Genomic DNA, 19,345 nt, shown 5'->3' with positions numbered 1-19,345 from the left:
ACGGGTTGCAAGACCCTTTCTAAGGGCACTGTCTGAAGTTGTCCTTGTCGTGCCGCAATAATCAGACAAGGACGAAAACCCCGGCTGAGAATTTTGCAATAATTCAGAATGCATGCGAGTCAGACGTTACCCTATTGGTCAACGGCACCGCTATTGATTTTTCATCTAAGCACGTGCAAGGGATTTCGATAGTGGTAAGTAAAGAAAAAGAGCACTTACGTTGTGGTGCCATGATCCTATAGTGAGGGGGTGGAGGAGGAAGGAGGCAAAGGCCGTCTTGCTTGACCGGCCCGCTAGGCACAAATCTCGACACCATGGTTATTTTTTAAAAAGAAACCCAATCAATAATTTACTCCTTGCATGCTTTTTTGTCCAATCTGGGAAACGTGAATTTCAAAATTATCAAAATCATCATGATTTAATTTGTGTTCTGATGTATTTCTTCTTGATGGCATTCCGGTCTTCTCTTTAAAATCTACAATCTACATTAACCGGTTGATTTGTCAGGAACACACTGGTGGTTGGGGATGTAACTAGGTCTCATGTAACTCAAACACAATCCACATGGCGCTTAACAAGTCAAATATCTCTTCCGAGAAAAATCGATAAAGGGCGTTTTTAGGAGCCTACGGCGCGACAAAACGGTAACGTGGGAACTGAACCACTAAAGCACCTCGGTTTGATTAATGTCCAGCGTTTAACAAATGAAAATATTTTCCGTGATTACAAAAAAAACGTCTACAATTTAAAATATTTCGTGAGAAGCACCATTGTATCGACTGTCTCGCGTTTACACCATGGCACATTTGCTTCGCGATTTTCGTCGGAATCGCGACGTTGCCACAGATTCAGGAGGGATTTCTTTGGGATGTAATGCAAGTACTATACCTATTATAAGCATAATGGAAAACAATGTCAAATGTAGAGAATCGCACAGAAATCATGCTCCATATGTCAAATAATCAGCTCCATATAAAAAAATGAGAAAAAAATCTTAGAAGCTTTTAAGACCCTTAATAGAAAAACCTAATTGAAAACGGTAAGGCAAAAAATGAGCAATGGAAGAATTAAATCAAATAGAATCCCAAAAAAAGTACATTTAACCCCATTACATGACAGGATTATTCTTGCCAGACTCATTATTGGAGAATAGAAATGAGTTTGAAAATTGAAGTTACTAGGGAAAGTCCTTAGAAGCGGTATTTTTACTGTTCCTGAAAATATCAGTTTGAAATGGAACGCTCTGGCTTCTTGTTGGTTTGGTCCTGTTTTCGTTTGTTGATATTAGGTTATAAATTCCATTTTTGTGTTATAGGTATCTTCTTAAGTATCATGAGTCTTGCAAAGCTCGCTTTATTATCCAGAAAATCTTGACTCTTCCAGCTTTATTTATACTGTTTGCTTGATTCATAAGAAGTATTCTATAGTTATCCAATCGGAAAATGTTAATAATACTCGGTCCTCATATAATATAAATTTACTAATCCCTACTACTTCCTTAACCATAAATTCAATTTTTTATGAAAGTAAAAAAATATTAAACCATCTTTCACGGCCTCTTCGTAAGACACTTTCTTCTAAGTTATTTAGGAGAGCAAGGAAGATGTTAGTTGTAAAAGGCTACTACACTATAGAAGAATACTTGGACCATTTTTAGGTTTATTTGACTTTATTGACTTACTGTGGGAGGTTCAGATTTGAGGCAAAAAAAAGTTAATTTAGGGTGGTTTTTGGAGTATTGCATGATGAATAATTACGACACAGATTTTGGCCAATTTTAGTTACTACTATTCTAAAGTTATGCTATTCTGTTTTTATTATGCTTTATGTGATATTTAAATGTTTTATAAATTTTAATATTTTAATTTTATTGATCAATTTATTTTTTATGTGTTCATATTTGTTTCTTTTATTGTATTTTTGTTTACTCTATGTTTAAGTCAGCATATTTGATTAAAGGTACATTACCAATTATGAATGCAAATGTTGTTGGTATATTTGAGATCCTGCTACTAAGCAGTGAAAGTTCTAGAAGTAGCGATGATGAAGAAATGGGTCCTGCGCATAATAATTTTTTCAAAAATTGAGGTTTGTACCTTTTTAAAAAAATATATAAATACATAGCTCCATTATATCAAGATTAAGTCCTGGATTTGAATTGCAATCTAGTGTATTGAATGCAATGAATAGAATGAAACGATAAAATGATTAAATTTCATAAACAGGAAAAACCATGAAAAAATCAAACCAAAACTCCATAACATAACTTACAAACATTATATTATAATATTATAGTTGTTCTTTTTTTTAATCAGTGGTTAGGTTGAATAGCTATGTTAGACCTCGCCAGGCCTAAATAGTAGTTTTTATAAATTTTTATGATAATAAAAAGACGTTCATTATAAACACAGGATTTCCAGATGTCGTAAAATAATCTCAGAATATAAGTACGTTTAATCCACGACATCTGTAGGAATAACCGAAGGTACCGAAAAAAATTATCGGTCGTTTCGGTTGACACTTGCAACCAATTTTTCAAAATTTGAGAAATTGTATAGTTATGGAACGGTAACCGGCACAACCGGAGGAATCGGTTAAGTTACGAAACTTACTCTAAAGTTGTAAAATTGTAAAAAGCTTACAGAGTTACTTGACACACACACAAATTATAAACAATAATTCTTGAATGGTACATTGCACGACACCTAGTAAACAGTTAAAATTACAACAAAATTGAACAATCTCGGATTAGCAGATTTCTACTCAGTACTGGGAGCGAGTGAGAGAGAACCATCGGACTGTAGTACTATAGAGTGAAAATAAATAAATAAATGTGTGTTAAATATGTTCCTTTACAGCTGCGTAAAATCAAATGTTACTATTAGGACTTAAGGAATTAGAGAGTATTGCTCTCAAATTTAGTTTGCTCATTAACGCAAGTGTAAACCGGAGATTGGTTGGCTTTATTTGTTTCAAGGATTTCCAAAGGATCCAACTTTAAATCCTTCTGACAAACGTGGAGCACTTTGGTATCTGCTTCAGGCTCGAACCCATGTCCAGCCTCAATAATATAATTGGCGAAAGGAGAAGAGGTATTGGTTATATAAATCGGTTAATATTCTTTTCAATGAGTTTAATATCTTCTTTGACCCTCGTCTCGATTCTCCTTCAACTTTGTCCGATGTAGCACACATTGCAGTCAGGATGAGAACATTTTAGTCTGTAAATACCAGATCTGTGTGTGACGGAAATTTTATCTTTGGTGTTGACTAGAGATTTAGACAAATTACTCGAATTCCTAAAACAAACACGCAATCGCTCATTGGAGTCCCTCGACAAACTCTTGGCAAGTTGATAGGATATGTTTCTGTAAACGACACCGATTTTGTGTATATTATTTATTTATGGCCCATTTCAATTTTTGTTAAAGGAGAATTTAATATTTTGTCAGGATAACCATTATTCCGAGCAATTTGAAAAATTATATTAAGCTCCTTTTTAAAGTGCTTTTGAGATAGAGGGATATTAAAAAGACGATGGAAAAGTGAGTTAAATGCGGAAAACTAAAGCCATTTCAAGACAATTCAAACCATAACTGAAAAATTAAGATTTTATCTAACTGAGTACAATATAATACAGAAAATCTATTAGACATGCAAAAATCAAAGGAAATGACGAATTTATAAAAAATCAGTAACCCTCTACATGCTATGTGAAAGCTGATCAATAACAAAACAAAAATGATACCTTTAACCCAAAATCAAAAGTTGATGTTGACATTTTGTTCAACCACTAAAAATTCGACGAATAAACTTCAAAATTCTCAACAGACCCTTATCTAAATTCTATTTTAATGAAAAACATACCATCTTTTAAGTCTCATTCTGTTAAGTTTCTCATAAATAAAAAAATAGCAGCAAAGATCCAGAGGGTGCTAACACAAAAATCATAAAAATATAATAGTTTAACTGTATTTTTACACCAATCTATAGCTTGCAATACATTTTCTGAAGTTTTCAAAACTGCAAAGCTATCCAAGAATAAAGACTCAATTGATGACTGCAACAATTATTATCGTCCCATATCTCTGTTGCCAATATTGTCAAATATTTAGAAATATATTCGAAAAAATCAAATTAACAAACACTTACAAACTGTTCGCTATAAATCAATTTGAATTCCGAAAAAACAACCGTCCACAAGCTTAGGCTATTGACTACTTCACTAGTATTATCTTGGAAGATTTTGAGAAATATCCTAATACTCTTACATTGTTTTTAGACCTCACAAAATCATTTGATTGCATCACACATACCATCCGTCTTTCTACATTTTTCAAGATTACGCCATTCAGCTTCATGACTCGTATCTCTCTGATCGAGATCAATATGTCCATTTCAACCGATGCAATTCTAAAAAACAAGATCATTTTGATAAATGACCTAGCTTATTCTTAACGTGAATATGTCAACATCATGTTATTTGCTGATGACAACTTTTTATATGAGCTATCACTGCTCAGAAGTTGATAATCTTAATTACAAAACTTTAGAAAAAAATCGATTTCAATGGTTCTTGGCAAATCGCCTATCTTTAAACAATTCAAAATCAAAAATATTAATCGTCTGAATGTGGAACGGAACCTAAATGTCCAGGTGTACATTTGGATGCTGCATTAACCTGGGAACAACACCTTGTAAATCTATCAAAAAACCTTCTTATTCAGACATCTAGTCCACATGATTTAAAGAGATAGACTGCTAAGAGCATGTATACAGCTTTTATGCTTACAGCTATTCTTGTCTGGGGTTATTCGCGTCAAATTGATAAAAGCCATTTGGCCAGCAAAGAAAAAGCATCCGTATAATCTTCGGTTTTTTCGGAAGGTAAAGTTAAAATCTTCGGAAAACATTTTAACTTTACCTTCTGTGTATATTATGCAGTGTTTGTTTCACGTTAAGCAAAATATCAATCTCTACAACTCTCATGAAGATTTTCACATCTACGCTACAAGAACAGTCAAGTTTTGATGGTGCTTCCTCTATCCAGCAAACCTTGAATGATGATGTACTTCAGGGTTCGGTTCTTGGCCCAATTTTAAATGTTTTAATGTATCAATTTTAATGTAAAGATTTCGGGGATCTTTACTTTGTTCCCGGATGATGCTACTCTCCTGGCTACATCCTGGCAAAAATTGTTAATCGTGACTCTAATTAAAACTTGGTGCTATTCAAATAAACTTTGTTTTAATGTCTCAAAAACCAGTACCACCAGTACCAGCACTACATCAAATATTAAATTCTTAGACATTCAAATAAGATAATACAACATATTGAACAACTGGGTAGAAAACTTACATCAAACTACTTTGCAATTAGCATAATCTCTAATAAGTTGGATAAAGGTATGACTAAACAGGCATATTTTGCATTAGTTGAATCGCATTTACGATATGGAATATTTTTTTGTGCTTCTTGTTCTAAACACTTAATGCATACATTATTTGTGTTGCAAAAAATGGCAATTAGGTACATGAATAAACCCAAAGCTACAGATTCATGTAAGACTCTATTTGTATTTATACTTGAAACAGTATATTTAATACACAAGAAATATGGTGGCAGTTTGTCAGGATTTGTCTTTTTACTCCACAAGGCAGACACATAGGGTGCCATTGCCCATTCCCAGGTCGGTGTAAAATAGTCGTTAACTTTTTAATCATTTGCCCATCTTAGACCAACGATTGTAGCGAATCGCAAATAAATTACATTATTTGTCTATAGGGTACACAATTACCTAAAAAAGTATAATATTTCATCACCATCATATCGTACTTAAGTATTTGAAATGCGGTAGAAATTTAAAAAAAATTAGAACCTACGTTTTGACACGACTTTCGAACCAAAAACAGTAGAGAATCGTAGTAAAATGACGATACTAACCTCTAATGAACATAATGAAATGACAAGAATGTCACACCCAAGACTCCCAAATTGAAAAAAATTGATTGAAAAATTGAGACACACTGCACTGGTGGTGGAAAACAAAAAAAAAGATACTTTTGCTCATTTTTAGGCATGGTTTTCCATTTCAGATCCAACAATCGTATTGACTCGAAATAAAATGTAATCTATTTAGTATGAGCATAATGATGTAAGAAAAACATTTATATATATGAATAAAAGTTAACACTGCAATTAAATGAAGTAGAGTTCCTAAAAAACTTACAATCTCACATAACCAATATAAAACAAACAATGATATAATGACGTCCTCGGATGTAGTTCACATAACGACGTAAAAACATATTTCAAAAAAATTAACGCTTTTTTAGGCACAATTATCCATGGCAAACCCAAAAATCAGAAACGAAATAAATGACATTCTAAGATATAATACTCAAGTCTAGAATCATAAGGTAAGAGCAATAACATTTTAAGACAATTCAGACCAAGCTTTATTAAAACAAGTGAATTTGACCATAGTGTTGTCTAAGGGCCAGTATTATAAATATTTTTCAAAAGTTAACTTTAACCATCAAGTTACCCCTAGCAATAAAATGTGAGTTTTATAAACGTCCCATTTTTTCTTCTTCCTCTTTGAGACGTTATTTATTAGGGCTATGTGCTACTGTCAAAAGATAAAATTTTCGTGTTTTTATTTTGGATTGGCTTGGCCGTAGATATGCTTCTAGAAAGAAAGCAACTACAAACTAAAGAACTATGAAAAATGGTGGCATTTTATATGACATATCAGATGCTTGACAGTCCAGTAGTCTTGAGGAGATAATTTTATTTTTTAACCTCCAGCTATATATTGCGGAATATAGAAGCTAGTTATATTCAAACTTATTGACAGAATATATGTCAAAAACCAGGATTTTTTTATAATGTTAACTTTAACTGATACCCCATCCACCCCATAAAGTAAACTTCTACATTTTGAAGTTAACTGTTACATGTGACTATTCCACAAGCTAACTGTAAGTTATGTGGCAAAATAGTTTTATAATACCGGCCCTAAATGTGTAGTATTACTCAAATATTTCCAATTTAAGTCTGTTTCACAAAATATTTATATTTATACACCTCAACATAAAAGTTCTGTATCAAGTTGTTGGGACACTAGTCATATGATAAATAAAAATGTATATTCTTGACCAGGGAAATAATATAAAAAAAATATTTCAAATAGTTTATTAGCGAGTGTAAAGAGATAATAAAATAGTCAGTAAAACAATAGGAGCAGGTAGAAAAAAAAAGTTGGATCAGATCTACTAAACAAGTTGTAGAGTAGTAGAAGTAAATTCTGCTTTTGTGTATGATTGTGCACCTAAATCCGTCATAAAATAAAAATAAGAACCTGTTATATGAAGGCCAACTTAAAAGTAAACCAGTATACAAGTAAATTTAATTGGAGATTCACTTCAACATATACCATGGAATTTGCAAACCAAGAAATGAAAAAGAAACATCAAATGAATGTTTCGTTATTTATAACTTAGTGTAGTATTCCTTATAGGCAAAGATTGCTCCATGGCATATGTCTATATAAGGATATGGACGGTAATTTTTATATTTGCATGCTGTAGAGAAATCATTCAAAATTGTTTAGTTGACATTTGAAAGAAAACAGTTGTTCATGAGTTATGAAGAGAGAGAAATTTAGCCTGTTTGGCTATTAGGGGGTGTTTCTTAAATTTTATGATGCTACTTGCTCATTTGTTGTAAATAAAAACATGTAAAAAATTACATAATGACTTTCATAATATATGAATATGAAAAAACAACTTAATACCAATGGCAAATTCATACAATTGTCCAACTTTTCTTGGAACTCATAATAGCAGTAGACAATACAGTAAATGTAACATGAAAATATTCAAGGAACATTTTTAAATTAATGATAAAATTAGTCATAATACTATTATCTTCCAGTCTTAAGGTACTCAACTCCCTATTTAAACAATCTATCTATAGAGGGGTCTTTTATAACAATATTACAAGCTTCTGATATGGTTCTTTCAAGCATAGGGTCAATAAACCTATTAAGATGTTTACCTCAAGAGCAGATAAATTAACTTTTATTAGTTAGGCAGGCTCTTAATCGTACAATGTGCCACAAGGCAACATTCTATGAGATCATAATAAAGGTAAGCTGCATTATCAACATCCACCTGTTAGGCTATAAAAGTGTATATATGTTTTGGTGCATGCCAAGGCATTCACCAAATGAATTTTAAATACCAGTGTTATGACACACTCACTGCTACAGGATATGTTTACTTATAGTTTGTATAGCCACTTATTAAGACTTTGTATGTAGGGTAAAAAATAATATAAGGTAGTAGTTAGTATTCTTTGAAATTAATAAACATTGTATAAATAATGCCATGATGCATAAATTAAGCCTATATTGCTGTGGAAAACATTATAATAAATTATTCATTCACCTACCTCTACAATTTCACAGCAATCTTCGAAATTCTACCTTCTCTAGAGCAGAAAAAATGTAAAACTTTCCATGTTGGTGACTACACAATATCCATATTTTATTCAATATTGTAGTAGGTAAATGCACTGGATAGAATCTAACTTACCATGATGCTTGTATGTATCAATTATTTTACTCCCTTTATCATCAATCTACACCCAAATCTGTCAAAATATAATATTCAAAAAGCAATAGACTTTTTTCAAAATTAAAGAGTTAAAAATAATGACTTAACCCAAACTCTTTGACATATTCACATAGTCTCTTAGTGCTTTCCAGAAATAAAAATAGAACTGTAAAATAGCTGATAGATATTTCTCATGAATAATTACTATTTTTCTATAAATAATCAGTCAATAGAAAATATCTAAAATTTTCCAAGGTTGGCAAAAGTTGAGGCAATAATAAACATCTGTTTAATGTACAAAGTAAAAACCTCTTATTAAACTCATTTTACAGAAGCCAAACTGAGTTTTCACTAAATTATATAATAGTGGTTAATTAAGTCCTCATGTAGTTGAATTAAAAAAAACAGAAATAGATCTCACTGGCCTGGTTTGTAAAATAGAAATACTTAAATTTTACTATTTACTATGGTGTTATACCTAACAGGCATTTTAGATTATCTGAATTAACATAATTTGGGAGAACATATGTATTTACTGTTAATAAAAGAGTTCCCTCTATGAATTTAACAGATCATTTTTAACTACACAAAATTCACTCACCGAGTTCTATAGACACAACTCTGACAAATTTAATTCTGAGATGATTGTTTAAAATATTAAAAATTATCACAAATGATGTTTTAGGGCCAAATAAATTAAAAAGTTAATATGTTTTGTGTTCAGATTTAAGAAAAAATTATAGCATAGTTCTTAAATATTGTTCAATATATTAAATTCAGCCTTCAAGCAGCATGCATTAATAAGGGAAAAAATCACTAAAGTAAGATATGTTAGACATCCCGCTATAGTAAGTACAGAAATTCGTAAAATAATAAAAATTATTAATATAATAATTGTGTAGAACACTATCCCACAAAACCATCTGATAATCCAAGTAAATCTTACTTATCCCTCAGTAGTGTAAATTTAATCAAAATACAGTTTTATATCATTAATAGTATTTTCAAGTTATACTGCTATAGAACTCGGTGAGCAAATTATACCCTAAAAAAATCTGCTTATTTTCATAAAACATGTTCAACTTGTATGCTTCTCGAAGCACCAAAGCATGAAATATATATCACTTAAACTCAATGTACAGGGTCTTTCCCTATATATTAACCGCTTCTCCACAGTGGTAAGGTGAAAATTTATTTAAAAAAAAATTATACAAAACTTTTGAATTTTTACTTAAATTTTTGAATCTGATGTCAACATTTTCTCTTTGAGGAAAGTCAAATTTTGACAGATGGTTAGTTTTTTCTTATGGAACACCCTGTATTTGACTTTTTGACTAGAGGAATTTTGCGATTTCAAATACATATGGTTTAACTACTTTCAACCATTTTGGAAATATCGCGCTCCAAACTTTAAAAAAATTAAATATTGAAGATCTTGGTGAGCAGTGCACTGTTATTCTTTGACATTTACTAGGAAACAAATAATTCTATTATAAATTATATTAACCAAAATAATAGACAATTTATAAATAATAGGATACAAAAAATTAAACAAGATTATATAAATTGTATTAATAATGGTGGTGGTCATGTATGGTAATTTAAAGTTAATTAATAATTAAAATCATGTATTTTTGTGAAAAAAAAACTCTCACAATAAATATTAAATCTTAAGGTTTACCTACTTAATTCATTTATCTTACAAAATGGCAAAATAATAATGTCTTCTGAATCACTTGTTTTCTAATAAATGTGAAACATTAACAATACCTATCAAGATATGTTAGCCTCCGGTATGTTATTTTTTTTAAGTTTGGAGTCTGATATTTCCAAAACGGTTTAATTAAAAGTAGCTAAACTAATATATTTGAAATCAGAAAATTCTGCTCTTTTTAAGTCAAACTTCAAAAGTTTTGTACTTTTCACCTAACCCCTGTAGAGGGGCGGTCAATATTATGGGGAAAGACCCTGTACATATCCTTCCTAATACATAAACTCTATTATTCATGTATTTGCATATTGATAAAGCTTATCAATCAATAGACAATAATTGTCCATGTTAGTGCCTTAGGTTGACTCATAAAAGTAAAATTTTTGTTGAATCAATGAACCCCATCTTAGTATTAGGTATTAGCCTGAAGCAATGTACACATTTTGGCAACAGTGGCAACAGAAAAACAGGAGGTGGCGCGCGCATGCGACATAACTTAAAATTTTGCTCCTTGAAATGTACTAAATATGTCAAAAAGGATAACCATTCTTATAATGTTTTACACTACCTATTTTTTTTTACAACAGTTGACTACATTGATACTAATAACAATGGAAATTGTGAAATGAATAATAAATAACAAGTACTACACCCGGGATAAACCCCTAAATAAACTCCTCACCTTTTGTGTAGATATTCAATTCCGTCCATGTACGAATATAAAGGTATTTGTGCCACCATTATTATATTCTTATGCTTGTAACAAATACACTTTCTTTGAACTGAACAAAATGGTTACTAGTCATATGATGCAACAACAATTATGGCTAAATAAACCGAATGATCACTACCAATTACTGAGAAATCAGCTTTAAAACATGAAAAAACTGATTTTTAAAAGTGATTTTAAAGAATTTAGAATTGTACTGTTAAGGTTTGCCATATGGCTATAATTAAAAGTAATACATTACACTGCTGCATTTACAGGTGATGGTGAATGTACATTTACAGAAGGTTTACCCACCACTGTTCTGAACCAATGCAACCCAGTAAGCACATTCTACCTGATTTTGATTAACACACCACATTTAAATTTAAGTTTAAGCAAATTGTTACGCTTTAAATTTGCCTAATATAAAAGGAGAAATTCAAATGGAACCTAATTATTTTCTAATGAAAATTCCTGACACCAATTTGACAGATGGGTGTGCAGATTTTCTGTTGAAAAAAAAGGATACGGTGAGTTATTGTATCTTTGAGTTTGTGGCCCTCCTGCGGCCGGCTGTTTCTGGTTACTGCTCATGTTACCTTGGGGCTCTGGGTCCCTCAAGTCGGGCGCCACAGACTGGATTTTCGTATATGCATATGTTCACGATAATTGGCGCACCACAAACACTCACTTAAATCCTCCGTGGTACGAATAACATTTTAAAACGAATAATTAATCACGAACTACAACTAACGTTAATTTTGGTTCGAAATTGGGGTGAAAAAAGCTTATCTAACAACTTTCTTTATCAAAGGTTAAGATAATTCCAAAATGGCGGAATATTAGACGAATAACATGTTAACTTTAAAATGTCCAGGGCTTCGCCATGCACGCGGCTCTTCAAAGAAGAAACGGCTCGCCACCAGTATTCAGTCTTTGTGTTTTTTATAAAAATCGTCAGTTTCTGTTAAGCAAAATAAAGGAAAAATTATTTTTTGTGTGACACGCGGCTTTCACGTTCTGACAAAAAGCACTCCTGACGAAACGTCATCTGTCAACCAACTTATTGGGGAAAAACTAATTTCCCCAGAGTCGCATCGAGCTACGACCGAGGGTTTATTATCCCTTTCTTTTTTTCAACAAACCATTTGTCATGTTCTCTCTCTTTAATAAAAGCCGTAGGTCGTTGATTGGATAATGAGCCGGCACATTGAAATGTCAAACGTGGCAAAATAAACAAACTAACCTCAATATTTATCTCTGTCTCTTTTGCACTATTTGTCAAATTGAATATTTATTTACTTTATTGAAAATAATAAATATTAACAGCTTAAGTTGAAAGATTACAGCAACTACCAATGTCCTCCTGCGGAAAAAATGAAACCGAAAAACTTAAGGAAAACATCAAGAATCAGCTGGATAGACTTGTAGAACAATTGGCTGATTTAGAGGCCTGCAAGTAGGTTTGTTTATAGTTTTACTTATATTACTTTGTTCCTCTACTCCCCAAGCATTAAATACAAATTTAAACTCCAAAAATCTATATAAATTCTAGAGGTGACATGGATTTTGAGGACTATAATGAAACCAAAGCAGAAACAATGGATCAATTAAAAGAACTAAACTTGAGTCTTGCTAAGTTAGTAAAAGGTGACATCTCCCTGATTACTTCTGTTGATGCTACACAAATGGTAAGCTTTCAGGCACTTCTCTATAGTTAGGAAATATAAGGGAGATTATTTGAGAAAAATACTTGGCTAAACAAGTTAGAGAAATAGCCAACTTATTAAAGTCTATTTTTGCAAATTACAGGTACCATATTTTAAATCCTACCTATCTTTTGAAAATTTATATGGTTCTTTTGACATTTCTTATTTACCTAACAATTGTTGTAGTGTTGTAATCATGTGATTTTAATGTTTGTGTAGATCCAGTTTTAGTCTCTTTCTCATGCATCTTATTGTAAGTTTTATATCTTCAACATCCAATTATTTATTTGTTAATTAATTAAGCTTTTTAACATTATTGTAGATGCCATTTTTATTCATTGTTAGTTGTTTTAACCTTTTGACCTTTCTGGAAGCACTTAGTTTTAATATATATTGATGAAAACCCTCAATTTATGTAAGTAATTTTATTTCCTTTTTGTATTTTAACACTTTGAATTTTTATCTTATAAGTTTCCTTGGTTCTTTATAGATCCCTGATGATGGACATGTTATATGTCCGAAACATGTAGGATTAATCATTTTTAAATAAATTTAGTGAAGGATGACCAAAGCATTTTTAGTTACCCATTGAAGTTACAGAAAGTTTATAAAAACAAAGTTATAGCTGTGAGTGACAATGTATTTCCCTTTCAAGTACTGTAACTTTCTAAGGACTACATATTGATTATTATGTAAAATTTTGTGAAGCTCTAATCTCTAACTGATTTTATACAATCTGCTACTGGCAGTGTCTCACTAAATTTATTACCATTTAATAATGTAAATGTCTCATTTGGGGGTGTTGTCCAGAATGTTATAAAGAAAAGCAGTGCTTGCCATGTTTTAATCAATCTAGAATTGTTATTTGCTTCATTTACAAAGAAACAATGAAAAATTGAATTTTTTAACCTAAAAACATAGCTGATGAATGATGAATCTTGGAAAATAGGTCCAATCAAAGCAATGTTTAACATTCATTCAATTTCCAGTGGTTTATCCAAAAATTGTGATCTGTATGAAACAGAGAAATTAATGTTCTTATCCTTATTTAAAATTTTTTTAACTGCATAAGCTTAATGCTGTCTGGAAAAAGATGATTTTGTTCTAGTGTTATAGGAATGTAAATTTTGACAAGTAATAAATTTAGATAGGTTGTTCTTCACATATAAGAAAAATTCAAAAATAAAAACTGACAGCATAGCCATTACTAGCAGTTTTTTAAAGTTAATTCTACATGGTTTACTGTATGACATCTTTGCAATCAGTAATTACCCTATTAACCACTTTTTGTTATTAAAAGACAGTGAAAACATCCATAGAGTTTCCCCAAAACAGCGTCCCAATTCTTGTGTTTTTGTGTCTAGCCTAATATTACCAGCTTCATTCTCAAATTCTGGAAATAATTATATTTTTTTCTTACAGGCATACAATACTCACAAACTGTTATGTTTGCCAATCGCAAAGTTTGATGAAGTCAAAATATCTATAATTTATATTGGAAGTTAAATGTTTAATTGTCTTCTCTTATTGTTAAGAGAGTAACTCAAAAAAAATTTGAAAAGCACCTAAAAAAACTAATAACAAGAGCTTACTTTCACAGAGGAATACTTTCATGACTCCCTGAATTATTTTTTTTTTCATAACTGACTATGTACTTTTCATTGTATATTTACCACACTTTTTGTCTTGACTATTGCATATAGTTTTTTTTACATTTACATGTTTGGATTGTTCTGTGAATTTTTTAAATTACTTGTTTTATTTTGTGATGTATCTATACTTCAATATAAAGGAATAATTGCACTGTATGAAATAAGACTTTGTATGCACTTGGCTAGTTAAATTAAAGCATTTTTTTATTTAGAACTTTGTATTCAAAATTCAATTCGAAAATAGTTTATTCAATAATTGTTGAAAATACAACTAAGTGAAAACATAAATTTTTAAATGAATAAACAGTTAGAGCACATTCACAGTCTTGCAACATCGCCTAACTATGGAAAAGAAGACATCTACTAAAACAACTCGTGCACCAGCGCGTAGCGTTTCTTCGTCGATATTTGAAATGCATGTGGCTATCCAAAATAATACCTAAATATTTTATTTTCTGGACCATTTCAACGTTATTAACGCATTTGCATGGTAGCGTTTTTGTACATACATTTTACTACATATACATTTTAATCATCTTCGTGTACTATTATTAAGTTTTCCAACTGTGGTTTTGATGGAGAATCTATGTGGAATGGTAAGACTTGTTTTTTCCCAGTTAAGACTTAAGACGTTTAGGCCTAGCCAATTTTTAACCCATTTTAAGTTCTTTTGGCATTTAATCTTTATTTCTTCCCAAGTGTTACCATTTATGAGACACACACTACCGTCTGCAAAAGAGACAATTTCAAAATCCTCCTCATGATCCAGAAAATCATTCAAGTACGGAATGAACAGCACCGGTCCTAAAACAGTTCCTTGGGGGACTCCACACAATTCTTTGTAAGCTTTCACTAGTACCAATAGTAACTCGTTGGATACGACCTTTAACAGCTGCAATACTACTACTCGAAAACCGTACACTTCCATTTTAAAGATTAATAAATTTAGATGGACAGTATCAAATGCTTTTCGCAGCTCAAGAAAAATTGTCAAAAAATTGGTGAAATATATATGTATGTATACTCTCAGAAATTTCTAAACAATACCTTATTAATTGTTTGAGCTGTGAAAATCTATACTGCTAGCACTACTTTCTGTGTTATTCTTATTCTCTCTTAATTATCTTCCCTTATTGTTAAGAGAGTAACTGAAAAGAATTTGGAAAGCACTAAGAAGGTATTAGCAAAAGCTTACTTTCATCAGAGGAAAACTTATAAGGCCCTAATTTTTTTTAATAACTGACTTGCTACTTTTGCTCTTATATTTACATACCACAGTTTGAGTCTTGACTACTGCATATAGTTTTTTTACATTTGAATGTTTGAATTTTCGATTGTTTTGTGAATGTTTTAAATTACTTAATGTATCTTGTGTACTTCAATGTAAAGGGATAATAATTGTACTGTCCACTTATGTTATTTTTTTTAGTATTAAGACTTTGTATGCAACAAAACTTTGTCAGTTAAAACTAATATTTTATTTAGAATTTATTATATGTATATACTTTTACAAGCTTTTAAAGAATATCTTATTTGAGCTGGGAAAATTGCCATATAGTATAGACTATATAAACATGGACACTAAAATGGAGTAATTAAGCATGACCATTCAGAGATCCCCAAGAGGGTAAAAATAATGTGATAATGATCATGAAATAATAATTTAATAAACAAGCAATTAGTTTAAATATAATCCAACCTGGAAAATATTTTATTTACTTTTTAGGCTACACAAGCAGCAATAGCCAAAGCATTTAAAACGCCAGAAGTAATCCTACTTTTTGGGAAACGTGACTCAAAACAACTTAGGGAGAGGCTAAAAGATATTGACGAACAAGTTAAGCTCAACAAATTATCGGCTGAAACTAGGGATAGACAAAAGGTGATCAAAAGTTAATATCTAAGAGAATGTTTTTATATATAATATTTTTTAGGGAGAAATTCTTTTAGCTTTAAGACAATTAAATGAACAACTCTCAAGAGACGAACTGCAGTTTCTAGAGAAAAGCCGTCATGAGTTTGGTGATTTTAAAAATATTGAGTTTCTGGAAATTAAGGATGATAATTAGGTGTTAACAGATAATTTTTTGATAGAACTTTAAGACTGTCAAGCACAAAAAGCTTTGTTTATTTTATGTGTTAATATTTTACGTTAACATTCCTTGTAGGAAGATAAGTTTTAATTATTCCTGTGGATTGGTGACCAAAGATTGTAAATTAGATGTGGTGTTTTGTGGGTAAAATTGTGTTTTGATTTCTTTTTTTTATAAAATGCTTGTTAAAAAAATTAAGGTAACATTTACGTATATAAAGGATAATTTGCAAGTCATAGAGTTTTAAGAAGGGGGGAATGAAAAAAACTGTAAAAAACACGTACTGAAATCGTATTTTCTCGTGTTAACTTAAAACAGTACATATTACAGGGATGAAAACCTAGATATCACAGTTTAAAGCTGGTTAATATAATTAGAATATCATAAATTATATGATTTAAGACAAACCGGTAGACTAGACAAGTCAGTACTAACTATAAAACTACTTTTAAAAGGAATTAAAACACCATTTCTACCTATTGCAGAGCCATGAAGATGAATTAAATATACTTCGAAACGTTGGCAGAAACAAATAGTTTTTTCAGCATTTGACCAATTTACCCACCAAACACAACATCTAACAAGTTTTAATGATGTATTGTTATGATAGTTTTTTTAACTTTCATACTACAAATATACTAATACCGCGAATTTGTTTTACCACAAAACTAAAAATAAAAATTGTACACATTCAAATAGTTTTATTCCCGAGTATCCATTACAAATCCAAAATCTAAAAAACAATATATTTTTAAAGTGCCTAATAAAATATATTTATAGCAATAATGTTCTTTGCAATGTTAAGCAAAGAACAGCAATATATGCACCTAGATATAATATATGTGTGTATATGCAAAAATAAAAATATTTATTTTTATTATTTGCAGACGACCTAATATGCAGGTTAAAATAAGAAATAAAAAGCCTGAATCTACAGTATCAGTTAATGTCTTTAATGCGGTATTTATGTGGTGACATATTTCGCCTTAAGGGCATCATCAGACAAAACAGAACGACGTTCAACACAAATGTGAATGTTGTGTTCAGCACCTAAAATTGCACAAGGTGATAAAATTCACAATTGAAGCGCAACTTTTACAATAATTGATGTTGATAGTGTCTTTTTATGGTCAGTAACTAATATAGTTTGGACCTTAATATTAAAAATGCTTAGGCATTTCATTTGGTCGTTCTCCGAGATAGGCTGTAAATTATTACGTAATAAATGACTTAGTTTAATTCTCAAATCTGTTACTACCATTAGAGAGACGTTGGGTGTATTACTGGATGGTCAATTGACATTTTTTGTTCATTATAATGAAATTGTCAATAAAGGTATGCGTAATCTTGGTTTTGTCATTCGTAACTCTGGTAAATTGTCTGTCTTTTGTTTCAAAATTTTCAATTGTTCCTTCGAGGCCTGAATATGCCTGGCCTGTATAGTCACCTTTTTATTCTAACCATTTGAAAACAATTGAAGCTCAAGAACATCGGACTTTCATTGACTGACATTAAAATTTGCAAGAATTTTTATATTAATTATAAGATAATAAAGGATATATTTATTACCGATAGTAAGGAAGACTCGTTCGGATTTACGTTACTCACATTTTATAAAATATTAAATCGCATTTTTCACTGCCTTGGTATTTTGAAAAATGTGTGAATCAATGTCAATATCAATAATACACGTCAGAATCCTGATATTTCTTTTGCCTTTTCATAACGCTAATTTCGGTTTCTTTTCTCCAATCACCAAAATGATGAGAGAATTTAATGAAATCAATCTCGAATCCTTCGTAGATAACTCTGGTAATTAATTTAAATTAAAAATGAAAAACTGAAATTATCTGTAAGGTTACATTTTTGTTAGTTTCTGCTTTTTTATTTTCGCTATAATTTGTTCATTTCCATATCACTGATGGTTTCTTATATAGTTTACAGTTGCATTTATTATTAATATGTATATACAGTGTGAAAATAATAAACGAAAAGCTTTAATTTTGATGAAAAATGAGGTAAAATTTTGTGCATTTTTTTAGTTATTATGCTTTAGCTTGAAAACCAGGCACCTAAATTTTTTTTTCTCTTCTAGTTTGTACGCAAAAAGCTATGCTAATAAATAAACAACAAATTATCACCGTCACTTACGCCAGAGCCGATATAAAAAATCACCGAATTGACCACTTTCAAAAAACCCACACGCCGTTAGGCCTGGTGGATTCCAGTCAGAGTTTTCTATTAATGTTTGGGCAGATCAGTTGATTAGGCCTATTGTCTTGCCCGACCACTTAAACGACGAAAGAATTTTGGTATTTCTTCAGAATGATTTTTTGGAAGAGGTTCCGTTGGTGTTCAGATATGGCCTCGGCAGCAGCGACCTTTTTATCTCCTTATCTTCAAATGGATGGAGCACCAGCTCATTTCTTCCGACTAGTAAGAGTGCACCTTGATATTAATTATGTGCCATGGATTGGACGTAGTTGTACAATCGTTTGGCCACCTCGTTCTTCCGATTTAACTTCTCTGGATTTCTTTTTTTGGGGAACTATGGAGCAGAAACTTCACCAGGAAGTTCCAGAAACCAGGGAAGAGCTTCTTTAAAGAATTATGCGGTTACAGCTGAGGAGATTAAGAAGGATCGAGAAATGATTATGAGAGCTACCCAGTAGGTTGGATTGACAGCAATAGCTTGCCATCAGAACAATGATGGCCACTTTGAGCAAATGTTGTGAATTTAATTCTTAAGTATTTTTTTAATTAAATGTGGTTTTCCTATTTCAAATAATGCGGACTTATTCGTCGCACTTCGCCCTATTGTAAAAATACCCCTCTCCCTTAGTACCTAATC

The 19,345-nt window shown here is 31.2% G+C and overlaps 2 protein-coding genes across 7 annotated transcripts in view; one reads left to right on the top strand and one right to left on the bottom strand.

The window, feature by feature from the left end:
* Positions 1-12,069, bottom strand: part of LOC126743858 (eukaryotic translation initiation factor 4 gamma 1-like) — a 109,953-nt gene extending 97,884 nt beyond the window's left edge. For 5 of the 6 annotated variants that reach the window (XM_050451089.1, XM_050451090.1, XM_050451092.1 and 2 more), the window contains exon 1: positions 11,570-12,069. In XM_050451089.1, coding sequence (XP_050307046.1) covers positions 11,570-11,634 — 65 coding nt within the window. In that variant the 5' untranslated portion in view covers positions 11,635-12,069. Of the gene's footprint in view, positions 1-219; positions 709-11,569 lie in introns of those variants that run through there. The other variant, XM_050451091.1, reaches the window with a different exon arrangement.
* Positions 12,070-12,288: 219 nt separating this feature from the next.
* Positions 12,289-17,184, top strand: LOC126743862 (protein LZIC-like). Its single transcript, XM_050451103.1, has 4 exons — positions 12,289-12,499; positions 12,596-12,731; positions 16,128-16,283; positions 16,336-17,184. Exons 1-4 carry the CDS (start codon positions 12,399-12,401, stop codon positions 16,468-16,470), a joined length of 528 nt encoding a protein of 175 aa, XP_050307060.1. The 5' UTR covers positions 12,289-12,398; the 3' UTR covers positions 16,471-17,184.
* The last annotated feature ends 2,161 nt before the right edge of the window (positions 17,185-19,345 follow it).

The sequence above is a fragment of the Anthonomus grandis genome, chromosome 13 (genome assembly GCF_022605725.1).
Source record: "Anthonomus grandis grandis chromosome 13, icAntGran1.3, whole genome shotgun sequence".
NCBI classification, from domain to species: domain Eukaryota; kingdom Metazoa; phylum Arthropoda; class Insecta; order Coleoptera; family Curculionidae; genus Anthonomus; species Anthonomus grandis.
Note: the sequence above shows the minus strand (reverse complement) of the source record. Positions and strands in the feature narration are given on the sequence as shown.